The sequence below is a fragment of the Colletotrichum siamense genome, assembly GCF_013390195.1.
Source record: "Colletotrichum siamense strain Cg363 chromosome Unknown KSG_Cg363_contig02, whole genome shotgun sequence".
Classification (NCBI taxonomy): Eukaryota; Fungi; Ascomycota; class Sordariomycetes; order Glomerellales; family Glomerellaceae; genus Colletotrichum; species Colletotrichum siamense.
In genome coordinates, this window is record NW_023501015.1 from 3,836,702 (window position 1) to 3,860,242 (window position 23,541).

Sequence of the window (23,541 nt, forward strand, 5' to 3'; positions counted from 1 at the left end):
GGTTGGCGGGGTTTCAGTGCAATAGCTCTGGTTCACTCACCATTGGCTGAGCCAGACATGAGCTCTGCTGAATGCACGTGACGCAATTTTTCTAGTGCCAGTGTAAGGCAGGCGACAGGTGCACGGTCCTAGGTGGACGTGGAGCCTACGTTTTGGGGGAGCTTGAACCTGGATGTGGGCTGCAATCTGGCATCATAACCCAAGGATAGAGGCCAGCGTGCTATTACCTGCAGTCCATAATCCACGGCAACAGCCACCTTTCTCGCAAGGCTAGGCTGCGTTTCTTCACCACGTCTGTATCTGGGCCACCCCCTCCAGATTTTTGTCTACTTGTATTCAGCCAATGCCACTTTGTAGTCGTGCTTGAGTTGCCTCGACTGGTAGACCCTTTTCTTTGCTACGATCCTCCCCTCCCTCCGAGTGCAGTCCTGGGGACTGAGTGATTCTCGCAACCATGGTTCGCCTTCGCGAGATCCCGAGGACCGCGGCCTTCGCCTGGTCCCCCGACCCATCCAAGCCTCTCTTGATCACTGGTACCAGAGCAGGAGCTGTCGATGCCGATTTCTCTGATGAGACCAAGCTCGAGCTGTGGGACCTCAACCTCGACAACCAAGAGCAGGGCCTTGAGCTGCAGCCCGTAGCCAGCATTAACACCGACTCAAGGTAGGCATCGCCGACGTTCAACCTAACCAAGTTCGTCACTCACGGGGCATCCCTAGATTCTACGATATCGCCTGGGGCCCGCCCGACTCCGACCACCCGCGGGGTATTATCGCCGGGGCTCTGGAGAATGGCTCCCTCGACCTGTGGGATGCCGAGAAGCTCATCGATGGCGACGACGATGCCCACATGTCCCGAACGACGAAGCACTCCGGCGCAATCAAGTCACTCCAGTTTAACCCCCATCGACCTCAGATTCTCGCAACCGCCGGCGCAAAGGGAGAGCTCTTCATCTGGGACGTCAACGATGTTTCCAACCCCTTCAGACTCGGCACCGCCGCCGCTCGCTCAGACGACCTGGAGTGCGTAGCATGGAACCGCAAGGTTGCGCATATTCTGGCTACTGGAGGATCTGGTGGATTTGTCACCGTCTGGGACTTGAAGACGAAGAAGGCCTCCCTGACGCTCAACAACAACAGGAAACCCGTCAGCGCGATCGCTTGGGACCCCAACAACTCGACCAAGCTTCTGACCTCCACATATGATGACACTGCCCCCCTCATCTTCCTGTGGGACCTCAGAAACTCCAATGCGCCAGAGCGTACGCTTCAGGGACACGAGCAGGGCGTTCTGTCTCTGTCTTGGTGCCAGCAGGACAGCGATCTGCTGATTTCTTGTGGCAAAGACAACAGGACCTTGGTCTGGAACCCCCAGACCGGTGACCGATATGGAGAGTTCCCCGAGGTTACAAACTGGACCTTCCTCACCCGCTTCAACCCCTCGAACCCCAACCTGTCTGCTACTGCAGGCTTCGATGGCAAGATCGCCATTCAGACCCTCCAGAACACCAACCCCTCAACCACCCAGGCTGCGACACAAAACAACCTGGACGGCGAGGACTTTTTCACAAGCGCGCAGACTCAGCCCCAGGAGGCTTCCTTCTCCTTGAGCAAGGCGCCCAAGTGGTTCGAGCGCCCGATTGGTGCCAACTTTGGCTTTGGCGGCAAGCTCATCATTTTCAAGCAAAACGCTGCCCAGCGAACCTCCAAGATCTCCATTTCGCAGTTTGCTGTCGACACTGCTGTGGGTACTGCAACTGAGAAGTTCGAGGAGGCCCTCCAGTCTGGAGACATTGTCAGCCTTTGCGAGTCTCGGAAGGAAGATGCCAAAAGCGAGGAGGAAAAGGCCGATTGGCTTGTCATGGAGACTCTTACTGCCGAGAACCCCCGAAAGCGCATCATCGAATATCTTGGTTTCACCGAGGAGGAGATCACCAACGGAGTTTCCAAGGATGAAGAGGAGAAGTCCGAAGAAGTCGCTGAGGAGAAGAAAGAGGCGAAGGACGACGACAACATGTGGGGCGATGGCGAGGGCGACGGCGAGGACTTCCTGTCCAACTTGTCGGCCAACAAGGGAGCTAAGACCGATAGCCCCTTCCACCTCCTCGCTGACACCGATACTGCGGTTGAGAAGTCCATCACTAAGGCTCTGATGCTCGGCAACTTCGCCAAGGCTACCGAAATCTCTCTGAAGGAGCAGCGCTGGGCTGATGCATTTTTGATCGCTAACTGCGGCGGCCAGCCGTTGGTGGACAAGGTGCAATCTGCTTACTTGGCCAGCAAGGATGGCGTCCCCAGCTACGTCCGTCTGTTGGGGTCTGTCATCGCCAAGAACTTGTGGGATGTCGTGTACAACGCGGACCTTGAGAACTGGAAGGAGACGATGGCTATTCTGTGCACTTTCTCCGACCCCAAGGAGTTCCCTGATCTTTGCGACGCTCTGGGAGACCGCATTCTTGAAAGCGGTTCTCGCAAGGATGCCTCGTTCTGCTACCTCGTCGGTTCCAAGCTCGAGAAGGTCGTCTCTATCTGGATCAACGAGCTCGAGGAGGCTGAGCAAGCTGGTGTCAAGGAGCCTAGTGATGATTCAACCTTCTCTGTCCATGCTCGGTCTCTCCAGCACTTCATTGAGAAGGTCACCATCTTCCGCCAAGTCACCAAGTTCCAGGATACGGAAAAGAGTCAAAGCGCGGACTGGAAGCTGTCTGCCCTGTACGAGAAGTACACGGAGTATGCCGATATCATCGCCGCTCACGGCCAACTTGCTGTCGCGCAGAAGTACCTGGACCTGCTGCCCGATAACTACCCCGCGGCAGAGATCTCCAGAAACCGCCTGAGACTTGCGACTCAGAAGGGTGCTGCTACCCAAGCCGCCCCCAAGGCCGCTGCGGCTGCTGGCCGTCGTCTGGGACAGACTCCCGCAGTGAACAACGCGAGAGCCACCCCGGCCTATCAGCCTGTTGCTCCGGCTGGACCTACCTACGCTGGTTCTTCTGTGCCTGCTGCAGCGTCGAACGCTTATGCTCCCCCTGGACCCCCCATGGTTGGTTCTTCTGTATCGGCTGCGGCGTCAAACCCGTATGCCCCTACCCCGTCCATCAACTACAACCCGGCGCCTGGCGCAGGTTACAACCCGGCTCCCACTCAATCACCGTACGCGCCGGGACAAGGTTACCAGCCCCCGGCCGCTCAGCAATACGGAGCGCCGCCTACTGGTTACGGACCACCTCCTAGCAACTTCGGCTCCGTGCCCCCGCCTCCACGAAACTCAACGCCCACATCCAGTTTCCGCCCTAAGGAGAGCTGGAACGATGTGCCTCTAGTCACCAAGGTGCCTACCCGTAAGACCACGCCCAGCGTGGCACCCATCACGGCCCCTTTCCCGGGCCAGGCGACCCATGGCAGCGCTCCTCCTCAGAGCCCCTACGGCCGCACCGGCTCAACTCCTCCACCACCTCCTCCTAAGGGACCCGCCCCTCCTCGCGTTACGTCTCCTCTTGCCGGCCCTCCTCAGGCATTCCAGGCACCGCCTAGGCCGACATCAGCGGCGTCGAATGCATACGCACCTCCCCCGCCCCAGGCTGGCGCACCGCCTTCCATGATGCCGCCGCCTGCTGCTCGTGGCCCGTCCCCGTACAACCCGCCCCCGTCTGGCGCCCCTCCATCTAACCGCTACGCCCCCGCGGCGTCGGCACAGCCTCAGATCAGTCAACCACCCATGGGATCAGCACCACCCCCGGGTAGCCAGCCGCCTCCTAGAAACCCGTACGCTCCGCCGCCCCAGGCGGGCACACCTCAGAACCAATATGCGCCGTCGCCTTACGGGGCTCCTCCAGCTGGTGCTACTGCTCCTCCGCCCGCCGCATCCAGGCCTCCTACGGGACCTCCTCCCGCTGCTGGCGGACCTCCCCCTGCTGCCATCGCCACTCCTCCTCCCCCGAAGGCAGCAGCTCCCCCGCCGAAGCCGAGGCATCCCGCTGGTGATAGGTCTCACATCCCGGACCATGCCCAGCGTCTCGTAGACATCATGAACTCAGACATGCAGCGTGTGACATCGCGGGCGCCTGCATCATTTGCCGCCCAGGTCAAGGATACCCAGAAGCGTCTCAACCTTCTGTTCGACCACCTTAACAACGAGGAGCTCGTCAAGCCCGACACTATCGATCAGCTTGCGGCTCTGGCCGAGGCTCTCAACGAGAAGAACTACGAGGTGGCCCACAAGATTCAAGTTGAGATTCAGAAGGAGAAGACTGACGAATGCGGCAACTGGATGGTAAGTACACCTCGGAAGATGTTGATGAGATCAAAAAGCTAACAGGAACGTCAGGTGGGTGTCAAGCGATTGATCAGCATGAGCAAGGCCACTCCATAAATGCCTTGATTGAAGTGCTGGTGGCGTCAGGAATGGGTAGTTGATGATAGCCAGTTGCAACTTTTACGTATACATTAGAATTAAAACGAATGAAGAAATTGTGTTGAAATGCCTGAATATGACGAGATCCTCGACGTTCTTATGTCATTTCGTACTAAACCCGCAAAGGATTAAATTGGCAACAGTAAAGACGACAGTAAAGACGACGGAGACAACGAAGACGACTACAAAGATAGCAGCTGTGACGATGATAGTAGGACTGTAGAACATGTAGTTTCCAGAGCACGGTGATCTAAACATGAGATAATCAATTTTCTTCCTTCCTGTTCTAGAGCGATTGCTTTTCATATGGGTTCATATACTCTATTATGTCCAATCGTCGTCGTTCAAAGGGGTTGCTGGTGAAATGTTGGCCCTGTCTCCGATAAGATAAGCGCAGGTCATTGTGCCACCACCAAATTATCCATCCACGTCACACGTCACACCCTCACCCTTCCTTCCCACGTCCAAACACTCCAAACGACAGCAAAATGGCGGACACGACGCCTGAAGATGCGGCTGCAGCACGCGCGGCAGAACAAGCACGCCTCCGTAAGGCAAAGCGCGAAGCTAAGATTCGTGCTGGCGGCACAGCCAGATTGAATAAGATCACCGGTCTCGGTGGAGGCTTCCAGCGAGGTACGATTCGACCCTGTTTGAAGCAGTAGCTTGCAGAGCTCCCTGCCGTTCCCTCTTTTCCTGTGATTTCGTACTGAGATTGAAAGCAGATGATCCCGTCCCATCCCCAGATGCCTCCTCGACGGCAGATTCTCCCGCTCCCTCCGCCTCGCCAGCTCCCTCTCTGCCTAAGCCAGCGACCGCCGATCACGCCGACCCCGAGGAAATCGACATCTCGCAACACTTCTACCAGCCTGCCACCACCCCGCGTCCTTCAGGACCTCCTATCGACCCCAACTCGATGAGCGAAGATCAGCTGCGACAGATGATGCTTGGCTTCGACCGTCCCGGCCCCGGAGCTGGAGGCCCCCCGCCCATGAACCCCTTCGCGGCCGCTGGTGGCATGCCCGGCGCCGAGGACGACCCCTTGATGAAGATGCTATCACAGATGATGGCAGGCGCAGGCGGCGCTGGTGGAATCCCAGGTTTCCCGGGTGGTGCAGGAGCTCAGGGTTTCCCGCCCGGATTCCCTGGTATGCCTGGCATGCCCGGCATGCAGACCCCTCAGCAGCAAGCGGACGCCAGCTCCGCGTACCTCTGGCGCATCCTGCACGCCGTCTTCGCCATCTCTCTCGGTCTCTACATTGCTCTCTCCACGACTTTTACCGGCGCCAAGGCCGAGCGCGAGCGTACCGCGCTGGCGTACAGCTACCCCGTCGGCAGCGACGAGGCGGTCACGGATGTGAATAGTATGGAAAAGGGCCGGGAAGTGTTCTTTTGGATGTTTGCTACGGCCGAGGCTATTCTTCTGACTACGAGATTCTTCATCGACAGGGGTCGCGCGCCGCCTAGTGGGATTGCCTGGACCATTGTCTCGTTCTTGCCGGGTAATATCAAGACGTACGCTGAGACGTTGCTGCGGTATGGTCAGATTTTTGTCACGGTCCGGAGCGATATCCTTGTCTGTATTTTTGTGCTCGGAATCTGCTCTTGGTTCCGTGGTTGAGGATGACATCCATGGAGGGGTATTAACATCCATAGCTTAGCATGGTCAATACTACATCTGAAGCCCGCAGTTTGAGTTACAGAAGGTCACACCAACCTACAGGCGCGTGATGTCTAAATGTAGTGATTAACTTGCTCACATTATCAATCTTCCAACAACAATGTACCGGGCAGCAAAGCCTCACGATCGGGGAGAGCAAAGTAGAGGCACCAAGCGAAAAGATCAATGTATTATGCGTGAGTCTGTAACGACCGTACTATTATCATTGGATCGGCAGTCGGTTTCTGAACGACAGCTGAAGAAGCTTTCGAGTCTCATTTGAAGAATCAGAGATCAAGCACGTCATACACTGCCTCCCTTTACCTTCGGAGTGAATTTGCCTCGTTTAGTTCCCGTGGACTTTGTCGTTGTTGTATCTTGAGCCGCTGAGTCGGGGTTCTTCGTCCCGCATAACTGTACGTCGGTACGCGGGCAGAACCCGAACGTTTGTGGCGCAGTTGCAAAATCGCCAGACGGATCCAATTGCTGTTTTGACTCCGTGGTCGGCCGGCTGCTGCTCATATCGCATTTTAAGTTGTCCGAACACACCGAGAACGGTGCACAGCTGTTGGTACAGACGCTGACCCGGACTCGTCCGTCGCTGCAGCTCGTAGGGAACGTCTTGCACTGCCCGCCCGGGCATTGGCCTTGGACGTTCGGATCGCAGACCTTCAACTCCACATTGTTACCTGTCCTAGGCTGGCCAGCCGGTAGGCCGTCGTAGGAAATAGGATCATAGTCGGTGGTGAAGGCTGTCGCCGACTCCGGCGAGGGTACGCGGACGGCAGACCGGCTGGGAGGGGCCTTGGGCGCGCCGTTGGCGGTCCTGGACGTATACCCCGTCGAGCCCTCCACGCAGAGGCTGAGGTCCTCGAAGGCGGCGCGCGCGACGTCGTGCCACAGAGCCGACATGTTGTACACGTTATCGAGAGTGAAGTACAACCTGCAGTCGGCCGCAGCGTAGCGGAACTGAAGAGGGGTGGAGACATCGTCCTCGCGCAGATGGTCGCGGAGGTTGAAGCCGACGTAGTTGATGTAGATACCTGTCTCGTTTCTGCTGGCGGGCAGACGGGCATTTGCCGTCTCGTTCAGATTTCTAGCCCACGAGATGTCGATGTCTAGGTCGTCGCTGTAGTACATGCGCATGCCGCGAGTTCCGCTGGCCGCTTGCATCGGGCCTGGCTTAGGCGCGCCGCCCACGACGACAGTCCGGGCGCCGCCCTGGGTTGTTGCGAGTTCGACGAAGATGGCACAGGCGGAGGAGCAGGTTCCGTCGGTGAGCTAAGAGGATGGGAGTGAGATAAAAGATTTATGAGTAAGGCTTTGACGTATTCGAACTTACGATAACCACGTCTTCAGGGGCCCACACAGCTTCTTTCCTTTCCGCATCGTCCTCATCCAAGTAGCGATTCAGAATCCATCCGTCGAATGCGGCGGCGTGGAAATTCGGGTTCTTGAGGTCATATTCTTCCTGTGATGAACGGTTAGTGCAGTCCACGTGCGAAGCGCCACGCCAGTTGACGACTTACAACGAGAGAGAAGTTCTCATCCTTCTCCTGTCTGGGACCTTGATACTCCTCCCAAGAGGTGAAGTTGACCCCCGTCTCGGCATTGACTTTTGTTGTGATTACCCACTCATCCGCCATGAGGGCCATGGCATTATCCCTCTGCGTCTCGTTACCAACCGTCCACCGCTCGTAGATGCTTGTCGTGGACGAGCCCAGAACGTTGCCCAGCTCGTGGCTACGTCGCTGACTTCCCGTGAACGGGTCGACTCCTGGGAAGAGTTCCCGGAAGAGTAGCAATGCGATGCCGGTAGAGCCGCCATAGTTCTTCTGCACATCGACAATGATGTGAGCGAGTCCCCTTGCCTTAGCACCGTCCATGAAGTCCGCAAGCGACTGGCTGAAATTGCCAAAGTCCCAGTCGTACTGTTCGAAATGGGGGATGCTGATCACTCCGGTCGATATATCATCGTAAAAGTACCCAGTGATAATGCCGCCACCGTAGAGACCCAGGTCGAATTGGACGATGTCTGGGTCTTTCGGGAAGGCCCCATAACTTGCCTGGTTCCAGTTATCGGTCGTCCCGGTCTCTCCGGTCCCGTTGGCGACATCTGATACTTCTTCCACAGACTCATTTCCAGAGGGCTGTCCTCCAAACACTACTGGGAGTGGGACCTCCTCGTAGGATGCAGGCAGTAATCCGAGGACGAAGAAGTTGTAAAAGTCGCCCCCTGTCGTGAGGGGACCGGTGAACTCGGGGTTATTATAGATGGCGGTCCAGGAAGTCTCCCAAACTGTCTGATCTTCACACGTGAAGTTCAAAGTCTTGCCGGGGTAAAAGGTGCTTTCACCGGCGAAGATGCTGTAGACCCCATGGATGTCCTGGACCGGGCTGTCCATGAGTTCGTTCCAATCGGCATTGGGTTCAAGCATGCCCACGGATTGTAGAGCCGCAAATTCGGTCAGAAAATCCACTGCTGGTCGGCCGTTGATGTGGGACACAGCGGAGATGTAGGGTTCAATGCCTTTGGTGATGTTATTCCTGCGATTGATAACATCGCCTGTTTTATCAAGGTTAGCCGTGAGAAGCTTGTCATAGCAGGCTGGAATTGATTGTCCGTACTTGCAAAGTAGACCTTTGGGATCTCCTTCCCATCGATGGATGCCGTGACGAGAGGCCACGGGCTGGCGAAGGAGAAGGCGGAAAGCACGCCCGCGAACAGATCGACGTGGGCATCATGGACCGAGTAGACGAGGTACTGTAAGGTGGCCTCGAAATCGTACTGGTTCTTAAAGACGCCCGCCGTAACATTCTTCTTCAGATCTTCCAACCCTTGCATAAGGTCAAACGCAGGCTGTTGATAGCCTTCCGGCGGATCTTTGAGGTACGCTAGGGTGCTCTGGAACTGCATCGTGGTGTTGTAGTAGTCGATAAAGCGAAGAGCCATTGCCTCGTGGAACGGGACACTGGTCAGGCACTCGTACGCATCGGCGGCGTAGAAGTAGCGTTGTCCTATCTCAATCAGCACAGTCCATGCCTACGCTGCAGCTCTCTACTCGTCTCACCTTTGTTGACGGCATCGATGATGCGTCCGCACATGGGCGTCTGCTCAGGCCCATCTTGGCGGCGTGGAAGTTCTCTCGGTCGAGCCGACGGACGTGCAATGGCAAGACCGCAGCAAAGGCTCAGCAGCACGGTGAAGTGTCCCAGCAACATCGTGGGCGTTGAATGGAGCGCGTTGAGTATGGACCTTGGCAAGAGAGCATCATTCAAGAGCCTCTCCTACGACGTGGAGGGAGTGGCAGCTTTTTCACCAGCGTCTGGCACGCTGTCTCTTCCTCATCAGAAGACAAGCAAGCCATGGATCATGCTGACGCTGCGGCTGATGTGCCTTTCCAGGCCCGTTAGCCCCTGTCGAGCCCACCCTGGCTGTGTTGTCATGATCAGGGTGTCGATTTTGCGACCAGGCACCAGCTTTGATACCGATTCGACTTAAGAGGCGGGCTGGGCCATGGTGTCTAGGCCGTTAATCTCACAACCCTGTTTGTGGCTGCATCTCATTGCATCACCACAAGAAAGCTTAGCTGACCACGTGAACACCCCGGGTTGCTCTTGGAGAAGGTCTGCCAACCAGCTTGCCAACCCATCCAACCAGACATATATGTTTGGAGTTTGAAGATATCGCCAACATGGTAGCGCCAGTGGCATGAAACGGCTCTGTCTCCCCGCGATTGCCGCAGACCATGTGATAGGTTGAGCATCCCGTGCCTCCAACTTCTATGAAGTGCTGAAAAATTCATGGTTTGAGGCCGCTAAAGGAGTAAGATTCTGGCTTCGACGGACTTCTTGGCAGCGCTGGGAAGATCTGCGGCTGAGGCGACTGCACGAAGCCTCGAAAATTCTGGATCAAAATGCCAAAACAGCCCAGCTAAAGTCTTACCCTCCCGCCATTCTAGCCGAGCCGATTTTTCGTAGGCTCGGTTAGCCTGCAAAATAACTCAAAAATACCGCGCTACCAGCACCGATCTGGTTGCCTGGTGTTTTCTCCACAATGCTGCAGGACATTTGAACATGAAGTCGAAAAGAATGAGGTGCGGGAGAGAGCCAAGAATGAGACATGCAGGGGTTGAAGGCATCGAGCCTCTCGCGAGCAATAGGATTCGTGAGACTAACGGATTTGGTGTTTACGAGATGCGCAGCCCCTGGTATGTGCATGCATGAAGGATTGAAATGTGACCACCCTCCCGATAGGCAACAACTATCCGTACCAGGGATATTCGTACCTCCACAACCCGTAGCCTTACGGAATGCTCCGCAGTCAGCAACCGCGTGCCTACCGTCATGGAGAAAGAGTGCGATTCGTCGGTAGTTGTACCCGGGCGTTTCTTGATTCTGGTGGCTTTCGCCCTCATTCCTAAGCAAGAGTTTAATCCAACTTGCAACATTCGAGAAGCCCTGCTGATTCGAATACGTATACCCAACTAAGGTACGGAACAAAAGCAGACTCTCAACCTTTAAAAAAGCCGGGAATTATCGTTCGCAGAACATTTACACAGGAATGGACAATCTGGGCGAAGAGAAACCTCCTACGAGGCGGAATCCGTTCAGTAAGCGCAAAGTTCTGCATCCTGCGTTGAGCGAACGTCCAGAGCTCGGGCCGGATACATGGAAACCGCTGTGGAACGGGTTACTTGAGAGCGATGTCTTCGGGAGCTGGCAGAACCCAGAGTATCAGTGGATGCTGCGTTGCGTAGGAGGACCAGGCTCGGGCAAGGTGAGCACGTTGGGACGGGTATGGGTGTTGTAGTTGAAGTTTCGCATTACGCATGGGCGACACGGATCTTTCTATCACCTCGTGACTGGCTTTATGACTTGTAGGCCAGATGTCGCCAATTTTAAGATCTGCCCGCTGACCATTTGCATTGTCTCTCAGACGAATTTGTCGGCCGTCGTAACGAAGAGGTTGGAGGATAGTTATAACGAGGACACGGAAGCCGTGGCCTCCATCTTCATCGGGGCAGACGTGACATCGAGCGGCACCGCCTTCGTCGAGGATGTCCTCACCAGTGTGTTCCTCCAGCTGTCCGCCAAGTACGCCGACGTCGACGGCGACATGGCGAATGCGAAGTATCAGCTGTACTTGGAGGCCTGGAAACACGGCCACCGCGACCGGCACCGCATTAGGCTGGTGCGGGAGGCGCTCTACCTGCGCCTCGACATGCTCGAGAACAAGTTCCTCATTATCGACGACTTCGACAGATGCTACCCCGCCGTTGACCTCTTCCTCGAGGACGAGCTGTCCCACCTGGCGACCAGGGGGCTCAGGATCTTCCTCACCTCGCGTATCTCATGCCTCGAGGAGTTCCCGATATCAGCAACTTGCGACTTTTGCCAGAAGGAGAGTTTGAAACTCTTCTGGGGTTGCGAGAGCTGTGACGGGAAGGGGGTGCAGCACGAGAATACATATACTCTCTGCGAAGATTGCGTCTACAATGAAGAGGCTTGTGAGAAATGGTATGTAAGTTGCAGCGTCAACCTGATCCTTTCGTCCTTGAACTGTGTCTTTGGATTTTTGGATAATCCGGATCGTGATACACGCACATCTGTTCCTTCACATTACCGCTGAAGCAAAGCTAACGCTGGCTGCTGTTGTGAAGCGGCGATTCCGACAACTTCGTCCAGCCCTATGGCCACATTGATTTGAACCTCAACGACAACGGCCGGGTCGAGCAGTTCATCAACCACGATCTCGAGACCGAACACGGAGACCTAGGTCTGGGCAGCTCAACCCCAGACAAGCTCCCTCCGCATTCCCGGCTGGGCCGCCAGCTTGCGGCCACGGAAAACGGCAAGGCTCTCACGGAACTACAAGGCAAACTCGTGAAACAGGCCGAAGGCAATGTCAGCCTTGCGCGTCTCCGCCTTGACAATGAACACCAGGCGCAGTCGGCGGAGAGCGTGTTCTCGCCGTTGGCAGACGTCCTGCCGGTCAACATCGTGGGCTTCTTCCGCGCCGGGATGAGGCGCGTCGAGGAGCAGCCGCCGGAGAGGCGAGACCTGGGATTCAAGGTGATCGCGGCGGTGACGCACTACAACTACGGCCTGGGCATACCGTATGAGGCCCTCGACAGGCTCCTTCGCAACCCGACGAAGACGCTGACGAGGCAGCAACCCCTCAGAACACAGTCAGCGCCGGTCGTGTCCGGCGTGAAGAGGAAGGCGGGGCCGGATCCGGCGCCGACTCACGTGCCGCACCGCAGTCTCGAAGAGATGCTTCATGCGGCCTGTGGTTTCGTGGTTATGGTGCCCCTAGGCAACCGGCCACTCAGGGCCTACTCCGAAGCTTTCCACGAGTACGCGCGGCACTACCACGAGGATCTGAGGTGGGCACACGCGCAGCTCGACTTTGATAGTGTCAGAGTCGATGAGCAGGGCAACGTGGCCGAGAAATGTAACTTGGTAGAGTTCGGCCTCGAAGGGATGAAACGCCGCGGGACCTTCCAACTCGCAAAGAGTGGACGAGAAGACCAAATGTCTGACCAGAACATGAAGCCGTTCATCCCGCAAAAGAGTGACGGAGGGTCCAGGTCTTCTGCTTTGAAGAGGCAGGAGTTCAGGAGGCTACGTGGTGCCGAGTTCAAACTTCCTGTCATATCTGATGCGTTCAGATTTGATTCCGCCGGGCCTGTTATTATGCCTACAGATGCAGTGGCAGACGCGGCGAATGTGACGGCCCCCAAGAAGAAGAAGCTCTCGAGAGCATCTACTCAGGCATTCGTCTGAAATGAGAATGACGAGTGTGTATGTAATCACCAGAGATATCAGAATACTAAATAATTCTTGTCGTTGTTCCTTCTTCAAAAGGTTTGTCTGCTTAATCACGTCAATATCAAGAGCACAAAATTCACGTAAGTGTCGATACTTACATTATGTATGAAATCAGTCTTTTCCATAATTGATGACCTTCATATAAAACTCGAAGTCTCAGTTTTCTGCGTTTTCCACATGTAGCCACACATGGTTCAGTCAGAACATCATGTGACGGTGGAGGTCTCTAGAGGAAGCGGTCGATCTTTTTAGGCAGCTTGATTGCGGCTGTGGTCAGCCCGCAGACGCACACATATCCTAGCCCGTTATTTTAAAACGTTCCCAGCCCCCGCTTGGCCAGGGTTTGGGTTGGCTATGCTGACATCTTCGCAGACAACAGACTGCGTCTCGGACTAGTCTCCTCACCAATCAGCAACTTCACCACATACGTCGGCGCAGTCCTAACAGGAATTGATAGCGGCCCGTCATGGGAATCTGCGACTTCTGCCAACGGAACGTCCTGGAGTCGGAGAAACTCTGGGGTTATCACCACTCCGACTTTGACAACTTCAGGGACGCGGCAGAATCAGGATGCGTCTTCTGCGAGAGACTGGCCAACGCTACGCAAGACTTGAAGTCGTGGTTCGATAACGCGAATGGGACGCCGGCGCTGTATAGATGGAATACGCGCAAGGCTGCTCGGATGAGGGACACAAGCAGCTTTTTTTCAATCACATTCCGTCCGGTCCCGGGCCGGGAAAAGGGAAAGGCCAAAAGCGAGGACCTCCCGGAGCTTCGCTTCGATCTGTTCCCAGAAGAAGGCATGTCGCGACCTTGTTGGTGAAGCCCCTATACCCAAAAACTGAACGCACCTCACAGATCTGGGCTTCATCCCCAACGAGAACAGCCTGGGCGCGGGAACAGACTCCGAAGAATCGGTGACGCAAATGGCTGAGTGGGTGAGTAGATGCGATAACGACCACCACAACTGCAAACGCCGTCACGGCAGCCTTGACTTCATCCCGACGCGCGTCCTCGACGTCGGCACGGAGAATACCTGGCCGCCAAAACACGTTAAGCTTGTCGATACCAAGGAAATGGGCGTCAAGGGGCCATATATGACGCTGAGCCACTGCTGGGGAAAGGGCAAGTTCGTGCAGCTCACCGAGAACGACTTGGAAGAGTTCACCACGACGGGCATCCCATGGGAGACGTTACCTCACGGGAAGGACATCTGCAGCAATGTCAACTTCGCGCAGGCGCTAAAGATTACGTGGCTGTTGAAACAGCGGTATATCTGGATCGACTCGGTCTGCATCGTTCAAGATAGCACAGAGGACTGGAATGTGGAGTCGAAGCTCATGCACAAGGTGTACCGCAACTCCTTTTGTAACCTTGCAGCCGCCGTGTCGGAAGACCACACCGGTGGTCTTTTTCGGCAGCGACGGCAACCAGCTGCTCCGTCAGAAGATGAGATGGTTGGCCTATCCCAAAGGCGACGGCCAGCGCCTGCTGTTACCCCCACGCGCTATGTCCCGAAAGGCGCGTCTCCGAGGTTTGGCGGTAAAAGCTGGAGGATCCTTCCTTCGGACCTCTGGGACCAGGACCTGCTGGGATGCCATCTCTACACTCGCGGATGGGTCTTCCAGGGTATGTCTTCCTTCCAAAGCATAAAACTTATCTGACAACCAGAGAATAAGAGCGAATGCTCTCACCCCGTCTCATCCAGTTCGGCCACCGGCAAATATTCTGGGACTGCGCCACCAAGTCCGCCTGCGAGATCCTGCCAGACGGGCTCCCCGCCTCCCTCGACACCAGGGCAGGTGTGGACCGGTACTGGCGCCAACGCCTCCAAGACGCCGCTATCACGGTCCGCCCGCTGGTGGACACCTCGGAGGGGTCTCTCGAGAAATTCTGGGAGAGCGCGGTTCGCACCTACACCGCCTGCAACCTCACGAAGTCGAGCGATAGAAACCCCGCGATATGGGGTGTCGCAAAGCTCGTCAGAGACGCGCTGGGCGAGGAGTACGCGTACGGCCTCTGGTCGACGCGAATCGAGGAGCAGCTCGCGTGGCGGGTGACGGATCCGGGGATGTCATCTTACCCGGACGCGTCGAATGAGGCCCCGTCGTGGTCGTGGACTCGTCTCCAAGGGACGATCCAGATCCCCCCAAGAGTCCACGACCCGCCGCGGTTTTACAAAGTGGTGAATCACCAGGGCGGTAATCTCGAGTTCCAGTTTGAGAAGACTGTCTGGGGTCGGATCGAGGGCGAGCATAAGAGGATCTGGCGGGAGGAGACCAAGAACATGGACGCTAAACTTAAGCTTGCCGTTTCCAAAGCGAAGCGTTTCCATGGCCATGCCCCTAAGACTGAGAGCCCGGCGAGGGGTGACAAGCCGAACCTGGACGAGGCCTCGGCCCTCCGGTCCAAGGCAATCGCTCTTCGGGGACACATTTGCAGGGGCAACGTTCGAGCTGTCCCGAAGGGTGGGCAGTGGGAGTTCACCATTGGTGAACCTGGTGCAAAGCAAGTGGTTTTCGCAGCGCATCCTGACGTCGCGCCCTCACAGAACGAGACTCCCTGCTATTTCCTTCTTCTGGCGGCTTCGAGGCACTTTATCGATAGGTTGGGGGATAAACTGCGAAACAAAGACTATCTCGAGGACGAAGATATCGTGGATGAACAGCATTTTGGAGTCGGTATATTGGTAGAGAGAAACGGCAATAATCTGTCAAGAGTTGGTGCTGTTTCGTTCCGGGATATTTGCAAAGAGGATTGGAATCATTTCCGACGGGCCTGCGGGCAAGACAACGAGGCGTTGAGAGACGATCTCGACGCCAGGACCGGGGAGGATTTCTTGCTGATATGATTCGTGCGGCTTCCTATTTGCTCTCGTCGTTTATGGTCGAGAACGGGATATACGATGCAACTCCTCAAATCCAGACACCGGTGGTTCTCTTCTTCCACGCTACCTCTAGAAATGTCGCTCGAGAGAGGGCCACCAAGGGCATGTTCGTTCGCCAGCAGTACAACCTGTTGGGTTCACCCGGTCACACGCGTGCGTATCGCAGAAAACACTGCATCTTGCGTATAAATGCGGTTGTGCATAGCTCTACCGACCAAACGAGGGTGTTGCAATTGGTGTCATCGAGGCAGAGTAGCAAATGTGTTGATGTATGAAGGAGAACTAGTCAGGAGGGTGCAGAGTCTTGGAGGTTGGAAGAGGACTGCGCGGCCCAGGCGCACAGATCACTACGGCAGCTGCCCACAGATGCCCCCATACAAAGTCGAAATAGGCATGTAAGCGTTGAAATTGATCGAGAACAAATGAATACGAGCTTTGTGAGAAATGACTATAGATATCAATTAGATAAAATAGGGACAAAATAGAGAGATGTCGACAGCCAAGCACCATGACTTCATCGTTGCAAACCGACTCGACCAGGACGGCTTCTGGAGGCCTCCCGACGTAGGGCCGACACACAAGCCCATCACAATTGACAACACGACTTTCATAAGATCCTGAGTACCTGTGACTTGGCCAAAAAGCATCAATTTTGCGTGATCTTATGGTGTTGTAATAAGTCCCCAAATAGATCCCATCGGACCCCATCTTCACTGGCGACCGATCTGACGGCGGGACCCGATCCTCATACTCATGGATCCACGGCGAGACTTCAGGGGTCATGAACTTTGCCCTTGACGATGACAATCAAAGAAATCTACTAAACCCCATGGCGGCCAGATCATTCCAGACTCCCGTTCCTGTTGGTGATGAAGGCATGTGGCTACCGGTGTTAGCCTCAACATTACGACTGGAAAGACAAGACTGACTGAGGTCAACAAGTCCTTGGGACGGTCCGCCGCTACATTACGACGGCTGGCAAGATCGTAATTCCAGCATCTGAGAGTATACTGCTGGGCATTTATAAGCGGCTCAGCACATGAAAGTGACACAGCGATAAAAAAAGAAGCAGGTTTTCGCCGTCTAGTCACGAAGAAAGAAGGCCGGTTGCGGGGTTACTCGTAAGTCTTTTGCTCATCTCGTTTTGTTCACAACTTCATACCGTGCAATCATATAGCATCTCATCTACAATATCATATTGAATATTTCCGCTCGCACCGACCCACATAGCCACGCGAATCAAGAGTCAAGCGGCAAGATTCCCAATCTGAGCTGATACGAGCTCGGCGGACACAGGCGCCGTTCTCCAATTCCTTCAGATATTGCTTATCATGCCGCGTGCTTAGTATAAAGAGTTCACCGAGCCGGTAGTGGCCACTCCCCGCCAAGCCTATCCTTGACAGTATCAGGAGAAGATCATTTCATAGTAGGGATTTGGAGTTCGTTTGAGCAGTGGCATTTCGAGAGCGAGTGACCTTCTATTTTACGATAAGATAGATCCAGGTATTCAGGTGAACGAGGAGGGGGATTGTGAGATATGGTCCGGAAGGATAGTTATCTTGGGCCTGTGACTGGAAGGTATCAACTCAACATGAGATCTTCAAGAGAAATCTTCGAATTCTTTTGTTCGGAAATCGACGTAGCGTCGCAATACAAACGAAGCTGAACGCTTCAGTCGGCTATTCCGCTCGTCTTCACGCCTGATCTACTGGTCTCTATGCAGAGAAACTGAATAGAGTCAATATCTGAGATGCAGCTCATAATCTTCATATCAAGTCTCCCTTTCCATCACGAACGCATCTCAAATTTATACGTGAGTATTCGACCGTTTAACTCTACAGCCTACCTTCTACTCATTTAGAGCTAGCCCTCTCATCAGAAACGACGCAAATATTAATTGTGAAGCTCTCCGCGGCCTTATTCATTCTCTCTGCTGCCGTCCATACAGATGCTGTCATGAGGTGTACCTGCGTTGGCGTCCAAGGCGGCTTAAACCCCAGACAAGTTCAAAATGTGAGCTGCACGGACTACAGCAAGCGGTGGGATCCTTTTCACTGCCTCGATCTCGACAGTGTTGTTGCTTCGCTGTTTACCAGCGGCTGTAAAAAGACCCCTGGTGGAGCTTCAAAATTGGGAGGAAGCACGACGCTGCTCATCGGCATTTTATGAGCGTTTCGTGTAAGTTTATAGTTCGCATATGAGATGGGCTCTCACCAAAACCGTGCGGCCAGTACATGCCGGATCGAAAGTGAGCAGGAATGCGAAAACGGCCTAATTCTGCAACGGTTTGTAGTGCTGAAAAGGCTCACTCTAACAAGAGCATGTACTTGGAGACGTCAAACGTCCTGATTCAGGTGAGGCTCAGTTCAATAAGCCATACATAAACTTCAGACCCAACAAGTTCACTACTCATGCATGAGCCCCCATACATGAATCCAGATGCGCTGCTTCTCCACAATGAGTTGTAAAAAGTCAATATGAGTCTGAGTGTCCTGATACTATTGAATGAGCATGGTACTTCGTGTCTCTTTCTCACATATGATTGCCCTCAGCGGCGTGTAAATGTGAGCCGGCGTCTTCGTCAGCAACCTCTCTGTCTTCTTCAATTGATCCAGAATCTCATCAGAGTTATGTCGTGCGTGAACAATTGTGGGCGGACTGGAAACGGAATCTCAGACATGGTCGGAGAAGTTCCGCAATTCGATAATGCAAGCATGGGCGACTAGCGTTCTCAACAGGATTACAACGAGGAGAAAGACAAACACGCCCATGTTCATTTGTGTATACTTTGCAAAGAGCTGTTTGAACTATTGGTACAAGTCGATGCAGATGCGATTGGTTCTACGAACTGTGCTCTGTCACTTGCTCTTCCTAAATGAGAATACGCATGGTAGTCACAGGCACCGCGTAGCTTATCCATCGGCCATAGTCACGTCCCAGTCTGGCTAAACAGCTTTACGCGAGCAGCTCGGATACTTCGTATCCAGAACGACAACAGTGCCGCTTTCGCTCGCTCGGCTTTATGCGTCATTGTCGGTTTCGATCAGCGCAAACAACGGCAGATGAAAACATCATGAACACAAATAAGAAGGAATGTTCAAACGCAACTTCGTACAGAATGTTCTTAGTTGTGATACTCCTGAAGTCTGTTGCTTAGTAACATCAGAGTTGATGGCATGTGGCGTTCCCCTCTAGTTATGATCGTAGACAAGTGACGATTCAATATTGAGATGGCAGGATGAGTTGAGAAGGCAGACTTTCTTATCGATTAGCCACACTCGCCATATAGTTCATGCCATTACCTGTTTGTTCCATCATTTTGTGCCTCACACTGCTCATCTCGTTCGATCACATCGACATGAGCACCATGATGTTCCTCAGCTCTTCTGCGCTCTTGAAAACCCGCGCCTGTCGTCGAGGCATTGAGATGGGACGGAGGCGCTCAATCATGCACGAACCCCCAACGACAAGAACGAAGTTTGGTCCTCGCATACGGCACATCTCCGTCTTCCGTCCCTCCGCTCGATAACACGCCCGATTTGACGCCGGCGTCGGGGCGTTACTCAGCCGAGCACGTGGCTGTGTAGTCGTTCATGCGTGGATGGATCCGTTCTCGCGCAATCAATGACAACCAGAAGAAAACACAAATAACCTACACAAAGTGCTTGGACTTTACCAACTGACAGGCAGTTGACACTTTTCACGCCACATCTCATCCCTCTGGGCACCGACCCCCATGTTCGCCGGTTGAAGCCTCACTCAGCCTCCTCGGACAACAACAGTGGCCCCCCACGGAATACCGCATCAGGAAAGCCAGCCTCTTCTTCGTGTCAAACCGTCAACAACAAAAGCCCGCCCTCGCAAAAGCGACCCGAAATATCCTCGTGAAAGATGGTCCCCGAGGGACGCAAACGCCGATCATTCTCGCCGTCACGTTATTTCAAACACCAGAAACCACTAGACCAACCTCGGCTTCGAAACCCTCCCCAGCGTGCCTCACCGACGGGCACTAGCCGGTAGCCCAAGGAAACAAGGAGGGAAAGTAGTCGAACGCCATCTGACTAGAATTAGCTGATCTCCCTCTCCCTCCTACCCAAGGTCTAAGACGCCCGCCATCCACACCAACAAAATCGTCGTTGGCAGGAAACTAGACAAGCCACACCTCCGTGCCCTCCCACCCAACCAACCGTAGGGCGAAGAAGGGGTGCATAAGGGTTTAGTTGAGATAGATCCGAGTAGTAGTCAGTAGTAGTAGATTCACACGGCCGCCGACAGCCCAAATAGCACACCATTCGTCCACCGCTTTGTCCCTTTTCCCTTATCTTCCAACCATCGTTTAAAAAATTCCCCGTCACCGCCGGCCGCTCAGATCTTTCCCCCGCGATCAAGAAACCGCGGGCGCTTTTTGGGGCGGGAGAGGGGTGCCGGGGGACCATCTCTACCCCACCACGGGCATTCTCCCCCGCCATCCAAGACATTGACGAACCTCACTGGGTGTGATACGGGCCAGAATGGATGAACGGGATTGCGTGTAAGCTAGCGGGAGACATGCGGAAGTCATCTCCGACTTAATATCGCAGAGATGCAGGCACGGAGCAGCTGAAACATATACCCTCGCCAAGCGCCGTCGTTTGGGTAAGGTTGGGGAATCTGGTGTTGTAAGGCGACTAGGTATGTGCAGGGTTGGGATTTAGTCAAGTCAAGTCAAGTCAACAGGCTGACTAGGACTAGGCTAGTTAAGTCACCCTATTGACTAATACTAGGCTAGTCAAGTTAAGTCAGCTTATTAAGCTGACTTAACTTAACTAGACTAGTAGACTAACTAGTTAGACTAGCTAGTTAACTAGTCTAGTCTAAATTAGACTAGTTATTAGTATATATATTAAAGTATTTTTATAGCTAGTATATTTATATAAACTATTAATATTTAACTATTAGATATATATATATTAATAGCTAATAACTATAGTATAATTAGTATTTAATTTAATTAACTAATTAATTAATAAAAGGGTTTTTTAATTAATTTATATATAACTTAACTAGTCAGAACTAGTCTGCTATAATTTGACTAGGACTAGGCTAGTTAAGTCAGTATAGTGACTAAGACTAGGCTAGTTAAGTCTAGTCAACTAGATTAGCTGACTTAAGTCTGACTAAACTAGTTAAGTCACTAGTCTGACTAAATACTAGCTGACTAGTTTGCCAACCCTGGGTATGTGAGTGAGTGAGCGAGTTGCGCATACGTGATCGACATCGAAAAAAAAGAGGAACCTGCGGGGTGCATCCGCACCACGCGGTCCTGGCTTTCACATGTCAGAAAAAAAGCTGGTCTCCCCCCGAGGGACCTCCAAGACTTGGGCGTGTTCAACCCTTGCAGGCCTGCGTTTGTGTCAGTCCACAGGGAGCAAAAAGTTGAGATGGCAGATCCAACTCAACAGAATTGGAAGGGAGCATCATGATCATTCGAACCCGTGCAATATGCGACATGAAACTTATATGGCATAATGTTGTTCAATAGTATTTTATTGACCGAGTAAAAAAAAAAAAAGTGAAGAACTAAGAAGGGTATCCAAGAGCAGCCGCCCTTATAAGTTAGTAATAAATTTGGTGTAAGATTTTCTCCCGGACACAAGTCGTCGTGTCGTCGCCTCCCGCCGGCGGCCTGCATTTGAACCAATATCCCCCCTCTTGGAAACCAGCCTCATGAGCAGGATAATCATTAGCTGGCCTGACCAACCTGGATAACGTCCACAGAGCGCCGTTCCCGTTTCTGATTCCCTCTAATCCCATGATGCTGCTTGCAACGAGATGAACGCCTGCTCCAAACAAATTGGCTTGTATCGTGAACCAACATATACATATATACTCGCACTTGGTTGTAGTATGACGACCTTGGCCCTCGTCATTTTCCCTAGAGTGCGTTAAGCTGAGCCTTCAGCTCCTCATTACCCTTGACCATATCTTCCAGCCACTCGGCCGCCATTGTAAGCATGGTGCTCTTGCTGAAGCCGCCACCTTTGAGGCCAGGTACGAGATCGCAAAGATCGTCAAAGCCTTCCTTGATCAGAGTCCGTCGCTTCTGCTCGCTTCGGATATGGTTTTCACGTTTCTGAGCCTCCGTCAGGTTCTCACGGGGCGGTTTGGCGCCCGTCCCTGACTTGCGTCTGCGACTCGCTGTTCCATTCTCTGCTGGTGGTGTGGCGGAAGGCTCCGTCTTCGTCTTTCGCTTCCGGGCTGCCTTTGTGGAAGGGCCGCTCTCCTCATCCTCCTCGTCGATGTCTTCCTTGGTGTTCCTGCTTTTCCTCCTCTTGCGGGGGGGAGCGTCGGCATCCTCCTCCTTTTTTAAGACCTCGGAAGATTTCCGGCTGTGTCCCTTCCCTAAAGCGTGTTCGCCATTGGGGCTTGGAGGGCGTGTATTGTTTGTGCTTTCACTCCGTTCCAGACATTCCATGTATCTCAGCTGGCCCTTTGACAGGGCGTCGTATGATTCTTTCGGGTCAGGAACGAAGGCATCGGAGCGGCCAAACCGGGCGTCTGTACCCCACTGGATATCGATCGGAGCCTGGCTCGTTCGTTGGGTATTCACTCTTTCGCCGGGCGCCGGGCCGAAGAACATATCTGCGAAGGTGCCGTCGTGGTTTTCGGTCAGGTCGGTCTGAGCAACGCTACCTCGCTCTGCTCGTTTGAAATCCTCCATGGGCTGGTGCCTTAGGTGGCCCACCGGAGGGCCCAGGGAATGCGTCACGTCTCGGTTGTTGTTGCTGAACATTGCGCTGGAACTTGTGTTGTTGGATCTTGATGAAGATCCATTCTGTAGTAATGTGGCAGCTGCCAGAACATCGGCCGAATGGTGCTGGTCGAGAGACTGATGCTGCTGCTGAGGAGGTGGTGGCGGTGGGGGCATCAAGTTTGAGCCCATAGACATCATGTCAGGGAAATCGGTGTGTGGTATTATGTGGCCTGGGGAGGCCAAAGGTGGTGCTGGGGACTGGCCAAAAGACGTGGCCGTCCCCATGAAGGCGGGTGGTAGTTCTAGCCAAGCATCGCTGAAGTTGAGGCCTTCTCCGTACGAAGGGATGTTATACTGGTCCGCTCCAAGGTCTTCGAAGAAGGAACTCAATAACTTCGAGTCATCTGCGGTCAGGATGGGTGCGCCTGGAGCGGGTTCGGGAGGAGGATCGAGGTTGAAGTCTTGGAAGGAAGCGTCAACGGCATCTGGAGGAAGACGATGTTAGCATTTACCACAACCGGTAGCACTGGGTGAGAATGGAAGACGTGGGTTCATACAGCCGAAGGGCAAATTGGGGTCTGACGGCTGCGTCGAACCCATCCTGGGACGTTGTATGGCGAGCATGGATGCGTCTTGTGGCAACGGGACGAGAGTCGTCGAGACTGGTGATTTCGCCGGGGAGAGACGAACGGTACAGAGGCTCGGTTTGTGTAAGAATGAAGACGGACGGCTCGGCGGTGGATATGCGCATTCCTCTGGGGCTGTCGATATACTATAGGCACATGGCAGGAGGAACGTGTTTCGAGCGGAAAGTGCAGTGCGTCCAATCTGTATACGAAAGGCCCGCCTAGCTGAGATAGGGCGTGCGGAAGACGTTAAGATGTCGGGCAGTCTTTCGTCTGTCTTGTGATATGGTGGGGTGGCGGCTTGTTGTTGTGGCAGCAGCAGTAAGAAGTAGTTGGAACAGTTTGGCGGGAGACTGGAAGAGGCTGGTGGGTATGTTTGCCGTCTTTA

The 23,541-nt window shown here is 54.0% G+C and overlaps 6 protein-coding genes across 6 annotated transcripts; 4 read left to right on the forward strand and 2 right to left on the reverse strand.

Moving 5' to 3' along the window:
• Positions 1 to 454: 454 nt before the first annotated feature.
• SEC31 (Protein transport protein SEC31) lies at positions 455 to 4,371 on the forward strand (the record flags this gene model as incomplete). The annotated part of the gene is made up of 3 exons (XM_036634824.1): positions 455 to 663; positions 720 to 4,272; positions 4,327 to 4,371. The coding sequence occupies 3 exons, from the start codon at positions 455 to 457 to the stop codon at positions 4,369 to 4,371; spliced, it is 3,807 nt and encodes a 1,268-aa protein (XP_036499713.1).
• Positions 4,372 to 4,901: 530 nt separating this feature from the next.
• Positions 4,902 to 6,034, forward strand: CGCS363_v002976 (uncharacterized protein; the record flags this gene model as incomplete). The annotated part of the gene is made up of 2 exons (XM_036634825.1): positions 4,902 to 5,049; positions 5,139 to 6,034. The coding sequence occupies 2 exons, from the start codon at positions 4,902 to 4,904 to the stop codon at positions 6,032 to 6,034; spliced, it is 1,044 nt and encodes a 347-aa protein (XP_036499714.1).
• Positions 6,035 to 6,419: 385 nt separating this feature from the next.
• Positions 6,420 to 9,295, reverse strand: ustP-2 (Peptidase S41 family protein ustP; the record flags this gene model as incomplete). Its single annotated transcript, XM_036634826.1, has 6 exons — positions 6,420 to 6,700; positions 6,763 to 7,354; positions 7,416 to 7,544; positions 7,603 to 8,639; positions 8,702 to 9,091; positions 9,145 to 9,295. 6 exons carry the CDS (start codon positions 9,293 to 9,295, stop codon positions 6,420 to 6,422), a joined length of 2,580 nt encoding a protein of 859 aa, XP_036499715.1.
• Positions 9,296 to 10,637: 1,342 nt separating this feature from the next.
• CGCS363_v002978 (uncharacterized protein) lies at positions 10,638 to 12,862 on the forward strand (the record flags this gene model as incomplete). The annotated part of the gene is made up of 3 exons (XM_036634827.1): positions 10,638 to 10,853; positions 11,013 to 11,593; positions 11,737 to 12,862. 3 exons carry the CDS (start codon positions 10,638 to 10,640, stop codon positions 12,860 to 12,862), a joined length of 1,923 nt encoding a protein of 640 aa, XP_036499710.1.
• A 511-nt stretch (positions 12,863 to 13,373) lies between these two features.
• On the forward strand, positions 13,374 to 15,758 carry CGCS363_v002979 (uncharacterized protein; the record flags this gene model as incomplete). Its single annotated transcript, XM_036634828.1, has 3 exons — positions 13,374 to 13,722; positions 13,766 to 14,536; positions 14,587 to 15,758. 3 exons carry the CDS (start codon positions 13,374 to 13,376, stop codon positions 15,756 to 15,758), a joined length of 2,292 nt encoding a protein of 763 aa, XP_036499711.1.
• Positions 15,759 to 21,708: 5,950 nt separating this feature from the next.
• Positions 21,709 to 23,127, reverse strand: CGCS363_v002980 (Protein WBSCR14-like protein; the record flags this gene model as incomplete). Its single annotated transcript, XM_036634829.1, has 2 exons — positions 21,709 to 23,012; positions 23,085 to 23,127. 2 exons carry the CDS (start codon positions 23,125 to 23,127, stop codon positions 21,709 to 21,711), a joined length of 1,347 nt encoding a protein of 448 aa, XP_036499199.1.
• Positions 23,128 to 23,541: the final 414 nt, after the last annotated feature.